This window comes from Poromitra crassiceps (genome assembly GCF_964638095.1).
Source record: "Poromitra crassiceps genome assembly, chromosome: 7".
Lineage (NCBI taxonomy): Eukaryota > Metazoa > Chordata > Actinopteri > Beryciformes > Melamphaidae > Poromitra > Poromitra crassiceps.
This window is the reverse complement of record NC_139628.1, coordinates 41235007-41251632: the sequence shown is the minus strand read 5'-3', so window position 1 is coordinate 41251632 and position 16626 is coordinate 41235007. Positions and strand designations below refer to the sequence as shown.

Genomic DNA, 16626 nt, shown 5'->3' with positions numbered 1-16626 from the left:
AGAGTAACTCGTTACTTATTACACTACTTTTGCATTACTTTCAACAAAACAAATGACATCAGCAGAATGACATCCCGAAAAATAATCTTAACCCCCTTGAAGTCAGTGTAAACAATCCAAAATTCTAAATGTTATTCTTTTCTTTTGTTATTGTCATCTATGGTTATTTGCATAAAAACACAGTTTGATTAGGAAATTATTATATCTTTTTTAAATATGTGCTTTGATTTAATCAAATGTAACTCAATTTGTAACTTGAGTTACTTGACAAAGTAACTGGTATAATATTACTGAAATCCTATAAGTAATAAGTTATATTACCGAGTGACTGCTAAAAGTAATATATTACATGTAATATGTTACTTTTGTAATGAGTAACCCCCAACACTGCACCTGAGACATGAGAGTGTGTACATACCCAATGCACAGGTAAATGTATGCATACACAAATGCTCAGAGACACTGATACAGGCAGTCACACCTGGTTGCTTCCATAATGTATCTGGTCACCCACTGGGAAGGGTGGTAAACAAAGCAAATCACACACGCACACTGAACTCAGGGAAATCTTCAGCACCACGGACAGCAGCTATACTCCCTCTCACTCTCTCCAACTCAAATCAATACAGTCAATACAGTTTGAGATGAACTGTGTGCTTGATGTCGCACCAAGGGTTTATTTTCTCACCTGTTTCAGGTATATCAGTTGCAACATGGAGGACACAAGGACTCAAGTACCCTCCTGTCTCTGCTGTGTTCTCTGTAGGATTTGATCCAGTTGATGGAGGAGGACCAGGGAGAGTATCCAGACTCGCTCCTCTACCACTTCCCCTCCCAGCTGCGCCTGGACGCCCTGCCTGAACTGGTGGACGTCAGCGTCAGCCGCACCCTGCTCACCTCTCTGCTCGCGGCACTCAAGGCCAACGGTAAGCAAGGAGCGCCGTGCGTTTGCTTGTGTAGGGTTCCTTAAAAGATTTCCAGTCCAGGTAAATGGTACAGTCTGAAATGTTTTGGAAGACTGTTCACATCACTTTTTCAAAAATGTGTAGTAAGCCTGTCTGTAATTGGTCGCTGAGAGAGAGAGAGACACGAAGCAGTGTCACATTACTACTTAGTTTACTCAATTTGTGCCAGCAGGAGTCAAGTACCAGGCTGACTATAAATGTTTCATACCCATAAATTGGAAAATTATTAATAAAGACCCCCTATAGTCATGTTTTAAGATGTATATAAAATCCTTAAAATGACTTTCCCCTCCTTCTGCCTCATTAAAAATTCCACAGCAACCAATCAGGGTTATCTAGAACATAACTAGCCAATCACAGCATACAAACAAGGGCTTTAAAGTCGAACTGAACCTGTTCGTCGTGTGCGTCGCAGTCCGTTTCAGACTGAAAACATAACTTGTCTGAGATCACAGGTTGAGAGGCGGGTCATAGTAGTATGTCAATGATTTTATTTGACAATTCTGGGGACTGGATTGGGCATCACAGACATGCACAGACATCATTCTGCACAGTGAAGCTCAAACATCTACCTGGAGGAGAAAAAACAGATTTTTGACTTTGGGGGTCTTTAAATAATGACTTGTCAATCTGCTGGTGAGCTCATATTAATCCTGGATGCTGGAATTCTACCTTAGACTATAACTCCAGGTCTGCATAGAGGATTTTGCTTATATGAACCACTTCATAGCTTTTCGTATGCACAGCATGTATGCGTGTATGGATGCATGTGTACAGTGAGAGAGAACAAGATATTCATCTATCATTCATGAAACAGACTAAATATGGTGTATGAGCAATCCTTTTTCATCCGTTCCATATGTGTACGCATGGTTGCCTGTGTGCTCCGTGTGTGTGTGCGTTTGTGTTTGTGTGTGTGTGTGTGTGCGTTTGTGTTTGTGTGTGTGTGTGTGTGTGTGTGTGTGCGCGTGCGTGTCTGTCTGTTTGTGTGTGTGTAGGTTCCCCGGGTGTGTTCTGTGAGGTGCAGCCTACGGACCGTCAGCGCCTGGAGTTCCTGACCAAACTGGGCTTCCTGGAGATCCTCAGAGGAGAAGCCAGGAGCAGGGAGGGAGTGGTGCTGGGGAGGCTGCTCTGAGCACCCCCACAAACACACACACACACACATACATGCACGCGCACACACAAAAACGCACACACGTTAGAAATATGCACAGAATAGCGACAGCTAAGCTTTGCAAAGGAGCGGGATCTGTATTTTCTTTCTGTCAAGAAGAGAGGAAACCTGTTTTAAACGGCCAATCCAGGATTACCTTTGAAGGCTTTGAGTCTGTCTAGCAGTAATGTGGATGAACCCAGAAGTTATTGGGGGATTTACAAAAACATAAAATAAGATTTAGGATTAGACCTTCACCAGAGTTGTGCTCATCTTTCTCACACTCCACCCTTGGCTGAAGATTACAAGATTTAGTTAAGTTCCCAGGAAGAGGGGGGCACGGTGGCACAGTGGTAGCGTTGTCGCCTCACAGCAAGAAGGTCCTGCATTCGATTCCCGCCTGGGGTGCTGAGGGTGTGTCCCCATTCCCATGTCCTCAGTGCCTACGGGCCAGGTGGGGTCATCAAAAAACTGCCCTTCTGTGTGGAGTTTGCATGTGCTCCCCGTGCTCCCCTGGGGTTTCCTCAAAAAAAAAAAAAAAAGTTCCCAGGAAGAAGTCAACAAGGAAATAGGCTGACATGGGAGCAGAGATACCTTTCATTCACTTGTGTAGTCATTTCTTCTTCTGTTTTCTGCAGAATCTCCAATCCAGAACATTCATGACTAACTTAACCAAAGGCCAGTTGTTCATAAGGATGTAGATTGTATATTATGGGATGGTGGGGTGGTTAGTAGTTAGACAGATTGTCCTTCTACCAGAGGACTGAGGTTCAATCATCCGCCCTACTGAAGTGTCCTTAAGCAAGACACTGCATCCTTAGTGGTGCTGTTCTGTACCTGAGCCTAACCTCTGACCTCCCTGCAGGGCGGCAGCAGAGAGACAACTTATAAAGTATCATATTATTTGAATAAAGGTGGTTTTATCCACAGGTTTCCATATCTGTGTGCACTGATCCCCCTTAGTGAGTACCCTTGAGCTGAGTATCAGGATGTCGTCTCCTAGCGCCTCCTGTCGGTCACAGGGAGTATCGTCTCCAGCCCAAGACGCAGGCAAAGCATCAGTCTGTCGGTGCTTAGTTTACACTGGCTTAGTTTAGATTACTGTTTACATGCATGAAGAACAAAATATAGTCTGGCAGTTCACAATATAGGGTTCAAGGTATGCTGGACAGATTCAAACCATACAATTCAAATTCAGTTGAAAGTCAATTGAAAGATTCACTCCAAATATAACTGAGCTACTGAATACATGATTTTTGTATTGAACTTTTCTTAACCATAGCTTTAACTAGCGGCAACGAAGGGCGCTAGTTCGCCTCACGTCGCCTGTGTCGGGGCCAAAACGTTGCACTTGAACACACCGCAAGGACTCCAGCCGACGGTCAACTAGCACGTACGTTCTGCGTGAAGCAGTCGGCCCCATGTGTCAGGGGCTTTAGGTCAACTAGCACGTACGTTCTGCGTGAAGCAGTCGGCCCCATGTGTCAGGGGCTTTAGGTGAACTAGCACGTACGTTCTGCGTGAAGCAGTCGGCCCCATGTGTCAGGGGCTTTAGGAGAGAGACGGAACATGTGTCAGGGGCTTTAGGATAGAGACGGAACATGTGTCAGGGGCTTTAGGAGAGAGACGGAACAGTGAGGATGAAGTGTCCGGCTATCCGCACACAATGCGAGTGCATGCACACTGAAATGCATCGACGGCTCAAATAAAACAATCATTGTGATTTCAGATTTCTGCGCACGCAAACAATCATGCAGGGCACATAAGCACACACACACACACACACAGACACACACACACACACACACACACACACACACACACACACACACACACACACACACACACACACACACACACACACACACACACGTTAATCTGAAGTTTACATTGGGCAAGTGAAAGTGGAAATAAGGTCGATACCTCTCCCACATCACACATTTTTACATCCTACATACATTTACACACTTGTCACACTTGATCTGTATGTAAAGTCCAACCTTCACCAGTGTGTGTGTATGTGAGTGTGTGTAGTGTATTTGCGTGTCAAATACGCCAACTGAGACAATTGTGCCATCATGCCTGCCTTTTTTTTTCAGAACAAACATACAAGTAAGCTCACACACACACACACACACACACACACACACACACACACACCGATAAACAAACAAACACACACACACACACACACACACACACACACACACACACACACACACACACACACACACACACGCATACACTCACAATCAGTCATTCCTAAAAGAAGCACAAGAGCACTCACAGTCATAGAACATCAACTGAAAGTACAACTTACGAATGTTATTTTTTGTAACGCAGCATTGAAAAAGACACAACTACTGTGTACAGTATGTGCAATTTGTATTTATACTTCGATTTTTTTTGTATTGTTACGGCACTATGTTTGATCAATCACCGACTGAAAGGCACTTATGTTTAAAAGTAATTTTCTTGTATTTCCACCAAATCACCATTCGTCTGCCTGTGGTGTATCCCATGATAGTCTAGTTTTCGAACCACGTTATCTAGACACAAAAAGTACCATTGTAAAAGCATTCAGATAGAAATGCATGATCTAGAGAAGAACTTTATAAAAGACTTTATTTTTTTTGCAGAGCAGGGATTCTTTTTAGATTACACTGGTTCTTGTTTTGTATGTGTACACAGGCACCATGAAGCACTGTGAAAAAACACAAGTCACATCATGGCGCTAGCTAATGGTCTTCTTTTTTCACTTTAGAATATTTGAGATGTATTGCCTTTTTTGTTTGAAAGCTCTTTGTAACATCTAAAGTGCTATATTATTATTAATATGATGATTATTATTATGATCTCAAATAGTTGCCTTTAAAATCCTGACAGAAAGCAGCGGACCACTCGACCCATTTTAGAAAGGCATAACCTATATCGTCTGTGTAGTAATCACGGTCTCACTGTCTGCTTGCATTGAGGTAAATGTACGTTTTTAACGACGAGTTCCAGTGGAGTGCTATCTTGTAGTATGTCTATGCAGGGTTATGAAGGGGTTAAAACAATAATGTACTGTAGAATTCAATCTGTGTTTACATTAACAATAACAGTAAAAACTGACGTTTTAACGATGAGTGATGTAATGGAACTGCCTTGAGTGTTTTAATTCCTATTAAAAGGACTTTTCTTTCCCCTTAAACTTGTCCGTCTTTTTTAAATTTTCATTCATCTTCTAACGGTATAAATCCCAGATCCAGATCATTACTAATGTCTAATTAGCCAATCCTTTACTTGGGCCAAAGACTGTCAACCAAATTTCATGCAAATCCATTTATTCCTTTTTGAGATATCTGAATATTAATTAAATCTGAGTATTAATTAAGTGTCACCCAAGGAAGGAAACTATTCCTTGAATGTCAGAATAAGCTACATATATATCAAACTATTTCTGGAATATCATAAAATAAATGGATACTGTTTACAATGTTCTGTTTTGTTGTTGTTGTTGATCCCATTCATTACACAGATTTGGCGCAAGATTTATAGCCCTTATTTAAAGCCCTTATAAGGGCTTTCCCTTATTTTTGGGTTTATACAATTTGTTAGATTTTGTGCAAGACCATTTCTGACCGCTCGAAAATTTATTAAAAGAAAAGCCAAAAATCCCTCAACCACATTAGTGGAGTTTCAAAAGGAACTAGCATTAGAGGTTATTGCTTCTATGAAATTTAGATTTTTTTTATAGTAATATGCCGGATGTTTCCACAGATGGGATGGGAGTGAAAACCTGGAGAAAAATCACATAAAGAACCCATTAAAGGTCGGTGGTAAAACATAGACAAATCTGTGTTACATTTTTTATATGTTTAATAATAATAATGTCTGTGTAAAAAGAGAGAGGCAGGGATTATAATTTTGTCATAACTGATTGAACTAATTGTTTTTCAGGTTTATAACCTGAACTTGCATCACCACCTTGTGGACAACAAGGTGAATTGGGGTTTTGTGTTCCATGACTTCAACAAATGCTAAATCTACTACTGTATTTACAGGCACTTAGTGATACATTTTGGTAAACTTGGAGTGTGTAAGAACAAATATCTATCATGTTCATTTATATAGTGTACAGTAGATATGGTCCATCCTAACCACCTCAAGAGTTACAATTAGGCCTATAGGCTACTGATACAGTACCGTGTGTGTGTGTGTGTGTGTGTGTGTGTGTGTGTGTGTGTGTGTGCGTGCGTGCATGTGCGTGTGTCTGTGTGTGTGTGTGTGTGTGTGTGCGCGTCCTAGCACTACACATCAGTGCTTTCCCTGTCCGAGGTGTTGCCGGCTTCCCATTGGCTGCGGGAGCGCAGGTTGTGTTCCGGGGCCCTGACTTGACCAATAGGGATGCGGTATGCTGCTAAACTCCGGCCAGTCAGCAGCAGCATCAGCGTGGCCGCCAGTGTAGCTGCCCAACTGCATGCTGGGAGACCGACCTGAGGGGGGTGCGAGAGAGAGAGAGAGAGAGAGAGAGAAGGTTCTTATGTTTGGTACATGTGTTGTACTGTGTGTGTGTGTGTGTGTGTGTGGGGGGGGGGGGGGGGGGGGGCACTCCCTAGATGTGTGCACAACTGTGAAAGAATAACTTTGACATCAACAATAATTCCCTACACTTCCTGTTGTGTGATAATTGTTAATAAGCTGACATAAGGAACAGCCTACTGTACAGTGAGCCAGTCATTATTGGGGCTTGTTTTGCATGAATCTTCCATATTTCTAACCTTGGTAAACCGAGTGTTTCTCAGCAGTAGACTGATCAAGGAGTAACATTATTTTGCTTAAACAACAACATCAGATTTCTCGACAGCAGAGTGATATGATTAGATGTGAAAGAGTGTCCGTTGGCCAATCAGAACGGAGTATTGTGTAATATAACACCGGTTAACATATGGATTTCCCACCAATTGGAAGACGTTTCCTTGATATTGCTCCGCCACACTGTTCTTCCACAAAGTAAAAATAGATGAAAGAAAAACTGAAGCTATATAATGTCATAACCTGAGGCTGAAAGGCAACCTAGATTTTCAGAAAGAAAGATGAAGAAAAAAAACCCCGTTGAAGGCCTCTTAGCGTTGCACCTCCTAGATACAGTAGGGGAGAGTGGGGTGAGTTGTGCCACTTTTTACTTGAGGTGTCTTTAAAGTGAGGGCATGACAGTAATGCCTCCAACTACAATATGTAAATATATTTCAGGATGTTGTGCACCACTGGGAACACTCCCTTTGGATCTTAAATAAACTGTTAAAAAAATATGGCTATTCTTAAAAAAGTGGTCTCTTGGCACAACTTGCCCCCGGTGCGGGGTAAGTTGTGCCTTTGGAGAGAATACGTTGGGGTAAATTGTGCCATTGATTACTGAAGTAAAACAGAACATTTTCATCTCATATACTGTAATGCTATATCAAAGCAAGACAAAATAAAGATAACACTACAGTCCAGTGTACTATAACAGGGTTAAACAAGGTTAAACGGTAGCAGCAGTTGACCTACATATTTAACATTTTCAGAAATAAAAATTATGTTCAAAATGAACAAAATCAACTATCACAGAGCCAGGCTACACTTGCCAATACTGCAGTATTCTTCAACAAGGTCTATTTAAACATTTAAGAACAAAATGAAATACAATTTCACTAAATGAACTGCAACTGCACTGGCACAACTTAACCCAGGCTTTTGGCACAAATCACCCCATCCCCACCATTTTAACAAACTTGTATCATATAGCTGGTTTGGAGCTAACATCATGCTAACAGTATAGCCTCATATTGTAGCTTACTAAAACACTAACACATGTGTGAAATGTTTTCAAGCTTGTCTATAATTGTTCAGACACAACAATCAATAAACCTTGATCATAAAAAATTTACTTTGAGAGGCAAAAAACAGTTTTTTGAACTTAAATGTGCTTAGCTCTTGTGCCATCTGCCTCCCTTCTTTGCAGAGTGAGTAAAATGGATGCCTCTTCAAAAATGTGTGGTCACATGACCAATTTCTTCTATGGTTTTCTAGACACAAGGGGTGGCACAACTTCCCCACTGGCACAACTCACCCCACTCTCCCCTACTGTATATAGGCTATGGGTTGGGCTCAGGGTACTTACAGTTCCCAGCAGATTGCTCAGGGCTATATCAGCATACGCAGAGAGGAAGGCTGCAGAACAGAAAGAGGAAGAGAGATGCAGATGAAGCTAAATATATCCTCACACTCTCGGTCGGTCTCACTACCTTTCCCTGTGTTGCTGATGTGACGTCCATTATAGCAGATAGCAGGAACAGAGCTGCCATTTGTTCCTGACTGTAGAGGAGGCCGCTCCAAATGAGCCCAATTTACACAATGTGAAGAGATTAGCTCCCTACTGAACCCTGTGTGTGTGTGTGTGTGTGTGTGTGTGTGTGTGTGTGTGTGTGTGTGTGTGTGTGCGTGAGAGAGCATGTGTATAATTATCTCAATTTGCCTGTATTCAGAGTGAGAGGGAGGGAGAGAGAGGGAGGGAGGGAGGGAGGGAGAGAGGAAGGGATGGGGAAAAAAGTGGCTGAGATAAACAGATAAATGAAGATGAAGCTTTGAACTGGCAGAGTGATGACAGAATGACACGTGAAAGACATGTCATTACAGCCATTCAGAGCAGTGTGAGAGACAGAAGGTGAGAGGGAGGGAGAGAGGGGGAAGGAGAGAGGGAGAGAGGGGGAGAGAGAGAGGGATGGAGAGGGAGGGAGCGAGGCAAAGGGTTGGGATGAGTGGGGCGGCAAATAGCAAGGAATAGAAGAAGGAAACAATATTAGGATGAATTATCTTTTGGCCATTTGTGGAACTGCAGTTTTTGACACTTCCGTGTTGCCTTCACTCTTCCAATAGTGCTTGCTCACCACTGGCGATGGCAAAGAGGTGTGTCTTCCAGCTGAAGGTGAAGAAGAGTCCTCCTACAGCCATGCAGCCAAGAGCTCCATTGAACCCAGACAGACCTGAGTACAGAGAGGCATGACACACCGCCATGGACAGACCTGCAACACACACACACACACACACATGCACACGCACACACACACACACACACACACACACACACACACACACACACACACACACACGCACACACACACACACACACACACACACACACACACACACACACACACAAACACACACAGGTTGACATCCCCCACAACAGAAGGGCTTTTGTGGATGGACATGGCACGTTCAACAAACAAACATGGACATTCATAGAATTATGAACGAACAAAATTGCGCATTACTTTTCGTAGGTATAAGTATGAACAGTGAATGAGAACACCCCAAACTCCAATCCCAGTGTTGTAATGGCTGTGTAACACTCCTTACTGTGTTTCACCTGACTGTCTCGCTCCTTACTCCAGACTGCAGGTGGTGCCACCATGCAAATAGTATGTTTATCCATGTTTTTTTGCATCTGTCTTATATACAAATGAAAGAAGCAAATTGAGGAAGGTGTTCAAGGACACTCAGGTCAAACGTGTCTGAGGGTGTGTGGAAATCAACATGGAAATCAACACTGATCGGACCTGCGCTCACTACATGACACTGATGCACCCATACTGCCAAGTCAGTGTTGTCGGACTGCAAGTGAGGAGGGACAGAAAGACTGAGTGACACTTTACTCCAAAAGGGTAAGGCACCCCCCCCACTCCACTTGTGGCCAGATGTGGCCCACGATAGGGTGCAGAGTGGCCCCCAGACCATTTTCTTATTTCACAATGAAAACTAATGTTAAATAAAGTTTGACTGAGCTCCAGCTAGATTGTCAAATATTGCTGCCTGCTCACCACCCAGGCACTTGTATGTTTATGTAACTTAACTTAACTTAACCTAACTATCTATCCTGTGTGCCCAAAATTGTCAGACCACACTCTGGCTGGCACCTCTTACACTCTCGCCCTTGGACCGAGCGGACGCTATCTCCTCCCTCTCCAGCTTTCCTGACTTCCCACAGCTTGCTCGAGTCAAGTCAAGTCAAGTTTATTTATATAGCCCTAATTCACAAGCATGTCTCAGAGGGCTTCACAGAAAGTATGTCTAGCTGATTCTAGCTAACACACAGTAACAAGAATATACAGAATAAAGATAACATTTGAACAATTGATAATATAGAAAATATAGAAATGAAGAGAGAGCAGAGGAGAGAGCAGGAGAAGGGGGAAGAGCAGGGGGAATGTGAGAGAGTGATGGGGTGGGGAGAGTGATGGGGTGGGGAGGGAATGGGAGATGTTGGAGGGTATAGGAGGTGGGGAAGGAGCAAGAGGAGAGAGCAGGAGAGGGGAAGGGGGAGGGGTGTGGGGGAGAAGAGAGCAGGGGGAGGGAGGAGGTGGGGAGAGAATGAGAAATATAGACGCACATCTTGCAAACGGACATATGTCAATTTCTAAGCAACCAAACTATGCCTAATTTAATTGGCTGCAAGCCAATTGCAGCCTTTGCTCCCTGCAAAGAATCTTTTCCTTTCCGCTGTCTCTTCATAAACCCTGAGGAATTATGGAATTAATCAGCTGGTCTCTCAACGCAATTGATAAAATTATCTCGGGTCATAATGCTGGTCCAGGGGAGCCAAAGTGTCCAGACGGGACGTTCTCGGCCGGATACGTGATGGACGGATGGAAGAAATGGCAGACTGTATGCCTTGCCATTTTAACCGTTGAGGACGTCGAAGATGTTTACATATTCGGATTCATGATAGCTGGACTTTTGCTGACCGGTGTCGGCATCGCAGTCGTCTATCGAAAAATTTCCATGACAATGGGGAATAATGAAAGCCCAAAGATACAGATCCTCATAAACATGATAAACGAGCTGGCCCGTGTTGTGAACTCTCAGTCTAATGCGTTCACAGAACGCATGAACTCTCAGGCTAATGCGACCACAGAACGCATATCAAAGGTGGATGCTATGCTTGCAGATGTGGTCAAAAAACTGGACGCATTCTTGGAGAAGATGCAAAGAAACGGGACTGATGAGTATTAAGTTGAAGAGACGAGCTCCGAGGGAAAGATTTGGATTATACTTTCACTCGGATAACCAAATTATCCATCTTTGTTTACTTATTTCGGATCCCCAGTCTGCCAGATGGTGTGTGGAAATTTTCCCTGTTGAAGGGCAAGTGGAAACGAGGAGCTAACCCCTCCCCCCCCCCCCCCCCACAGTCACCCTTCACCTAGACAGCTGCAAGATAAAGACTTTGGACGAGGCCGTATATCCGCTCAACAACCGGGAAGGAGGCTTCCACTATCTGGTTGTTTAGGCTTACAGCCAGTGTGCGAACTATACAGTGGCTTTCGGGGGAGCCGACTTTTGAGGGGCTCAAATTCATAAAAGGGCACTACAGCCGCCGTCCGAAGGGCGGCGGCGGAAATTTGAGGCAATTTGAAGGCCAATTTAGGGGTATAACTCATTTTAAATCAGCACGCTCAAAGACACGGATACAGCTCTTGTCTGTTCCACTTTTCTCTCCAAGAGAGAAAAGCGTGCTGCGCACACAGAGAGGGAGGGAGGGTGAGGGAGCACAAGGCGAAACGGGCGCACTGCTCTCCATATACACACTGCATCCACAAGAACATGATATCTCTGCCCAACACTTTTATCCACTCCATAACGCACATGTTCCACTCACTGTGAAGTTCCTGACGCATTCCATCTCACAAACAGTCCTCCATATGCGGGAGGACTCGGAGGTAGGCTATTCCAGCTTCACCTCGTCGTCACTTTTTCCACATCTGCGTTTGAAGTAGAAGCGACTTGTTGCTGTTCAACTGACGGCTGCTTCCATTTCTTCGTGAATGTAAAGTTTGTCAAACTGCCTTGTTTTCTTTTTGACATCTTGCTGTTAAATCTGACCTGCCCGCGTGAGTGACGTTTGATTTGCACCTGCGCCGCCATGCTTCGATGTGGTGATGATAAGAATAACATGCATGTCGGTATAGGGGCTTACAGTGAATTTGACAGTGATTGAGCACACTCTGAATCATACGATTAAAATAGCGTAATTTTACGCATTATTCACTATGAAGGTACAGAAAAAGAAATAGAAAATACATGGGGTAATATATATTAGTCAATAATTTAGAGACCCCCCCAAATTTCACAAGTCAGCCTTTCAGGGGGTCTACTACTTCTTTAAGGGGAGCCAAAGCCCCCCCAGCTCCCCCGTAGTTCGCACCCTGCTTACAGCTCTCATGGACAATCTGTGGACATTCCTGCCAACACTCAAACTGACACACACGCACATAATCTATCCTCCCCCCATCCCCCCCCCCCCCCATGCCGCCCAGTCCGGCCTGTAGCCCTTGCAAACCTCTACCTGGACGCCCCCCCCCCCCCCCCCCCCCCACCTTCTCTCGGTCACACACATTGGAGCCCTAGTGGATGCTGCTGTGCGCGATATGCATAGCCTTCAATCATGCGTGAGCGAGCTTCTCCTCCCCTCTCCCACTGCTAAACCCCCGGTCCCTGCAAACCCTACTCCCTCCCCCCCTAGTTTGTTTTCAACGGATGTTAATTCCTTACATGTAACAACAAATGTTTATGTATTGTATAATATTCAAGCGTGCCATTATTCCTATCAATCTAGTAATAATGTAATAGTCTTAATTCGAGTATAGAAGGTGATTCCCAGTCGTGTGTGTTTTTGTCTCTATGTTGTACGTTGAGGACCGCAATGGAAACAAGCCAGTGCTTGAAATAGCCAGGCTTTATTGTGTTTTTATCCTCGGTGAACTGTCTGTTTCCCTGTATCTGTCTTGACATTTTCACCAAATAAATCAATCAATCAATCAATCAATCAATCAAACCTCAAAAACCTACAATCCGCTACAGAAAAATTAATATTAATTTTTCTTTATTAGCTGGCCGCTGGTCTCCTGTCATTTTGCAAAAGTGGCCCCCGGGCAAAGCAAGTTGAGTATCGCTGGTTTAGGGTTTGTTGTGGGATCTCTTTCCTCCAAACTTACAGCAGTTTAAAAAATCAATATCATCATCATCTCTCCCTCTCTCTCTCTCTCTCTCTCTCTCTCTCTCACACACACACACACACACACACACACACACACACACACACACCGTAATCATTATTATTCTTATTCTGATAACAGCAAGGTGCAGTGAGCTGTGGCATCGTACATCATGGAGGGGAAGGTGTTTGTTATCATGACCTTATCAGGTTTGATGGTCACTTTTTTCCTAAGCAATTCTAGTCAAAAACAACAAAGTTAAATGTTTCATCCTGAATTTACTTCATGGAGGTATCATTGTACAAATCAACAACATATGGAATCTATATTGTGATTTGGCCATAGAGAAAAAGCTGATGGCAAATGTACTTTTTTATGTGTTTTTTTCCATGTATGAGATACATGAGTATGTTATCAAATTAAGCCTTATCCATTCTTTTGTGCTTGTACAGTATCTCTTGTCCATGTCATATTGAAGTAATAAAAATCATATTTAGTGAGTGAATATAGTTAGGCAGCATTCAAACATTCATTCCTTTCTAGGAGTCATTGTGCAAACTGATTTCACTATTATGCTTTGATTGTCATGGCAGGACTGTGTGCCCTCCCCTCATGTTTTGAGAAGGACGAGCTGTAACCTCACATGATGCTTGATGAAGTATTATTCAGTATTTCACAAGGAAAAAGTCGCAAGAATTATAAACATGCGTGTATATGTTCATCACAAGTGGAGTTTTAACGAAGGTTCAGACAGGACGATCTTGATCCTCACCGGTTCCACAGTCACTGCACTTTTCCTGCTTGCTCACCTGTTAACCTGTCAGCTTCCTGGTGATAATTGAATAATCAGTGGTTGCCTCCCAGTTTCCCATAAGCCAATAGCATAGCAACACATCACCTCATACATACACATACACCTTTGCTCACCTGCACTTTTAGCCTATCACATTGTGGCACTCCCCTTTAGGCAGCCTATCACATGGTTGCTGTGTGCATAAATATGCTTTTCTGTGTCTCATTCAGTCTCTCTCATCCTGCTGGCTGATACACACCCACCACCTCCCCGTCTCCACCAAGTCCCTGATCCATCAGTCATCAAGAGGTTCACCAGCACCAGTATCCTGACTCCACTGGGGGGTATATATGGCTGTGCTGCTCGAGCTGATCCAGCTCGATCTCGATATCTCCCAGTGGTGTCAAGCTCCAAAGACTAACTAACTTTCTCATCATAATATTCTGTAAAGATCATTCATCATCATTATAATAAATAATTGTTTATCCATCAAGTCTCCTGATTGAACTATTTTCCCCAGGGATCCCAACCCCGACAATAGCTCTTCTTAAAGAAAATGTTAGGTTTCAGGACAGTTTGATTTTTTTGTTTGATTTTTAGTTGTAGTAGTTTCAGAAAAGGTTTCAGGGATTTGATTTGTTCCTGGAGGATGGCGATAATATTGCTACTTGATAAATAGCCATATTTAATTTGTCAATTCTAAGAAATGTAATTAATTACGCATGTTAGTGGATTCTGCATTATTTACCTTATACATCTCTCTTATTTCCAATAGATAAAGGTGACAGCAGCATGCGCGCGCACACACACACACACACACACACACACACACACACACACACATACACAAAGATCATAACGATTTATTGAAACTGCAGTACTGAATTTATCCATGTGGTGGTGGTAGACACAAACGGTTGTATGGACGCTTCCTTTCATTGCTGTTAAAAACATCCCCTAGTTACAGGTTACAGGCAATTAGCACCACATTATAAAGAATGGTGCTGTTGAAAGTCCTCTCCTTGCTATTTGGATTAGTGGTTTTTCCAGGTTGGGAAAAATGTTCAGAAATAATTTTAAATAGGCTACTTCTTTACTCTTACTTGAGTAATTTCCTGGACTAGTCATTTTACTTGATGTAGCCTACTTGATGTAATGTTCAATAAAGTAACAATACTTGTTGATTTGATTTGTCAGTGTTCTTTCCACCCTTGGGTGTCGCTAGCACAGGGCCAGGCCAAGGACAAGGGCCAGGCCAAGGACAAGGGAAAGGGCCAGGCTCAGGGTAAGTGCTGACAAAGTGGCTGCCAGTATCCAGTGACCAGAGGCTACGCTTGGATACGTGGATTGGTTTTGTAGTACATGTGGGTGGGCTACCCTTTTCTAGTCTGTCACTCACTGTAATGAGAATATAGAGTCATGAGAGGAGGGCGGTAATGAGGAGACGTGGGAGAGAAAGATGTAGGACAGTCGGCAGGTTCCCAATCTGGGGGATGAGAAGCTCTCGCGAGGCTTCTGGGATGATTTTGAAGGCCGCAAAAGGATTTAAGGAATGTGAAAAATTCCAACCGCCAGCTCTCCCTATGTATCTCACCCCCTCCGCTATGGATATTGATGTAGTGGGTGGGCAGGATCAGTGTCTCACCTATGACTCACAGCCATGCTAAACAAACACACGCTAGTTAGGCTATACTCCATAGGGGCGTGTTGACCCAGATAATGTCCAGTCAGGTCAGGAGTCCTGACCTGCCCACCGCAGCTGCAGCAAAAGGTAAATTTATCCACCTGTTAACGAGAATGGCAATGAAATAACCAAGACACTAGAAGGATAGCCTAAGGGTTCAACTGCAGAATGAGCTGACTGCTGACTGCATCGTGTATCTACTTACCCTACATAAACTGCTATGGAATAACACTATAATGGACTAGCAGAGGTTATGTATTTTTATCTACAGCAAGTAAAATAGTTGCCATAGAGATGAGGGGACATTGACTTCCACTGAGTAGTGGAGTGACCTTTCAGCCTACCAATTTGCTGTAGCAGTTATATATTATTTAGCCACACGTGCGCCTGCGGGGAAACTACATTGCAAAGCTGCAATACATTAAAGCTATATCAAAATGCATGAGTGAATGTCCAACATGATATATGACTGACTAGCTACTGTCAAAGTCCCTCCACCCTATAGGCTATATATTATAATATTATTAATATTATATTATATTATTTATATATATATATATATATATATATATATATATATATAGCTACTGTCTAAGTCCCTCCACCCTATAGGCTATATAATGTAGCGATTCGGGGTTTGACGTGTATTGTGGGGTTTCCGGGTGTAGCTAGGAACTGATATGTGTGGGTGTGTTCCTAGGGGGAAGGGGATATATGTGACCAGCGGCCGGGGCGGAAGGCAGTCTAACCATGAGAGGGGGTTGGAGTGGTTGCATGAAGAGCTAGCAGCGAAGCTAGCAGCTAGGAGCTGTTGTGAAGCCAAAGAATAAAAGCCTGTACCAACTTCAAGTCTCCGGTTCCTTGTAACGAATACCCGATCCGTTACATTGGTGTCAGAAGTGGGATCGATAACCCTCTGCGACGGCCGAGAAGGGAGAGGGTGAGAGGAGGAATGGCAAAAGAGACTGTGTGCGGTGTGGCTTTTGGGCTCAAGACCTAGCGCTAGTAAGTTA

The 16626-nt window shown here is 43.5% G+C and overlaps 2 protein-coding genes across 2 annotated transcripts in view; one reads left to right on the top strand and one right to left on the bottom strand.

Moving 5' to 3' along the window:
- Positions 1-2100, top strand: part of LOC310779958 (protein O-GlcNAcase) — a gene marked incomplete at both ends in the record, with an annotated part of 36482 nt that extends 34382 nt beyond the window's left edge. Inside the window, 2 exons of the mRNA XM_083640488.1 lie at positions 767-926; positions 1964-2100. Of these exons, the coding sequence (XP_083496614.1) occupies positions 767-926; positions 1964-2100 (297 nt within the window). The remainder of the gene's footprint in view (positions 1-766; positions 927-1963) is intronic.
- Positions 2101-6410: 4310 nt separating this feature from the next.
- LOC310779608 (urea transporter 1) overlaps positions 6411-16626 on the bottom strand; it is a gene marked incomplete at both ends in the record, with an annotated part of 29994 nt that continues 19778 nt past the window's right edge. The window contains 3 exons of the mRNA XM_083640119.1: positions 6411-6596; positions 8264-8313; positions 9030-9164. Of these exons, the coding sequence (XP_083496245.1) occupies positions 6411-6596; positions 8264-8313; positions 9030-9164 (371 nt within the window). The remainder of the gene's footprint in view (positions 6597-8263; positions 8314-9029; positions 9165-16626) is intronic.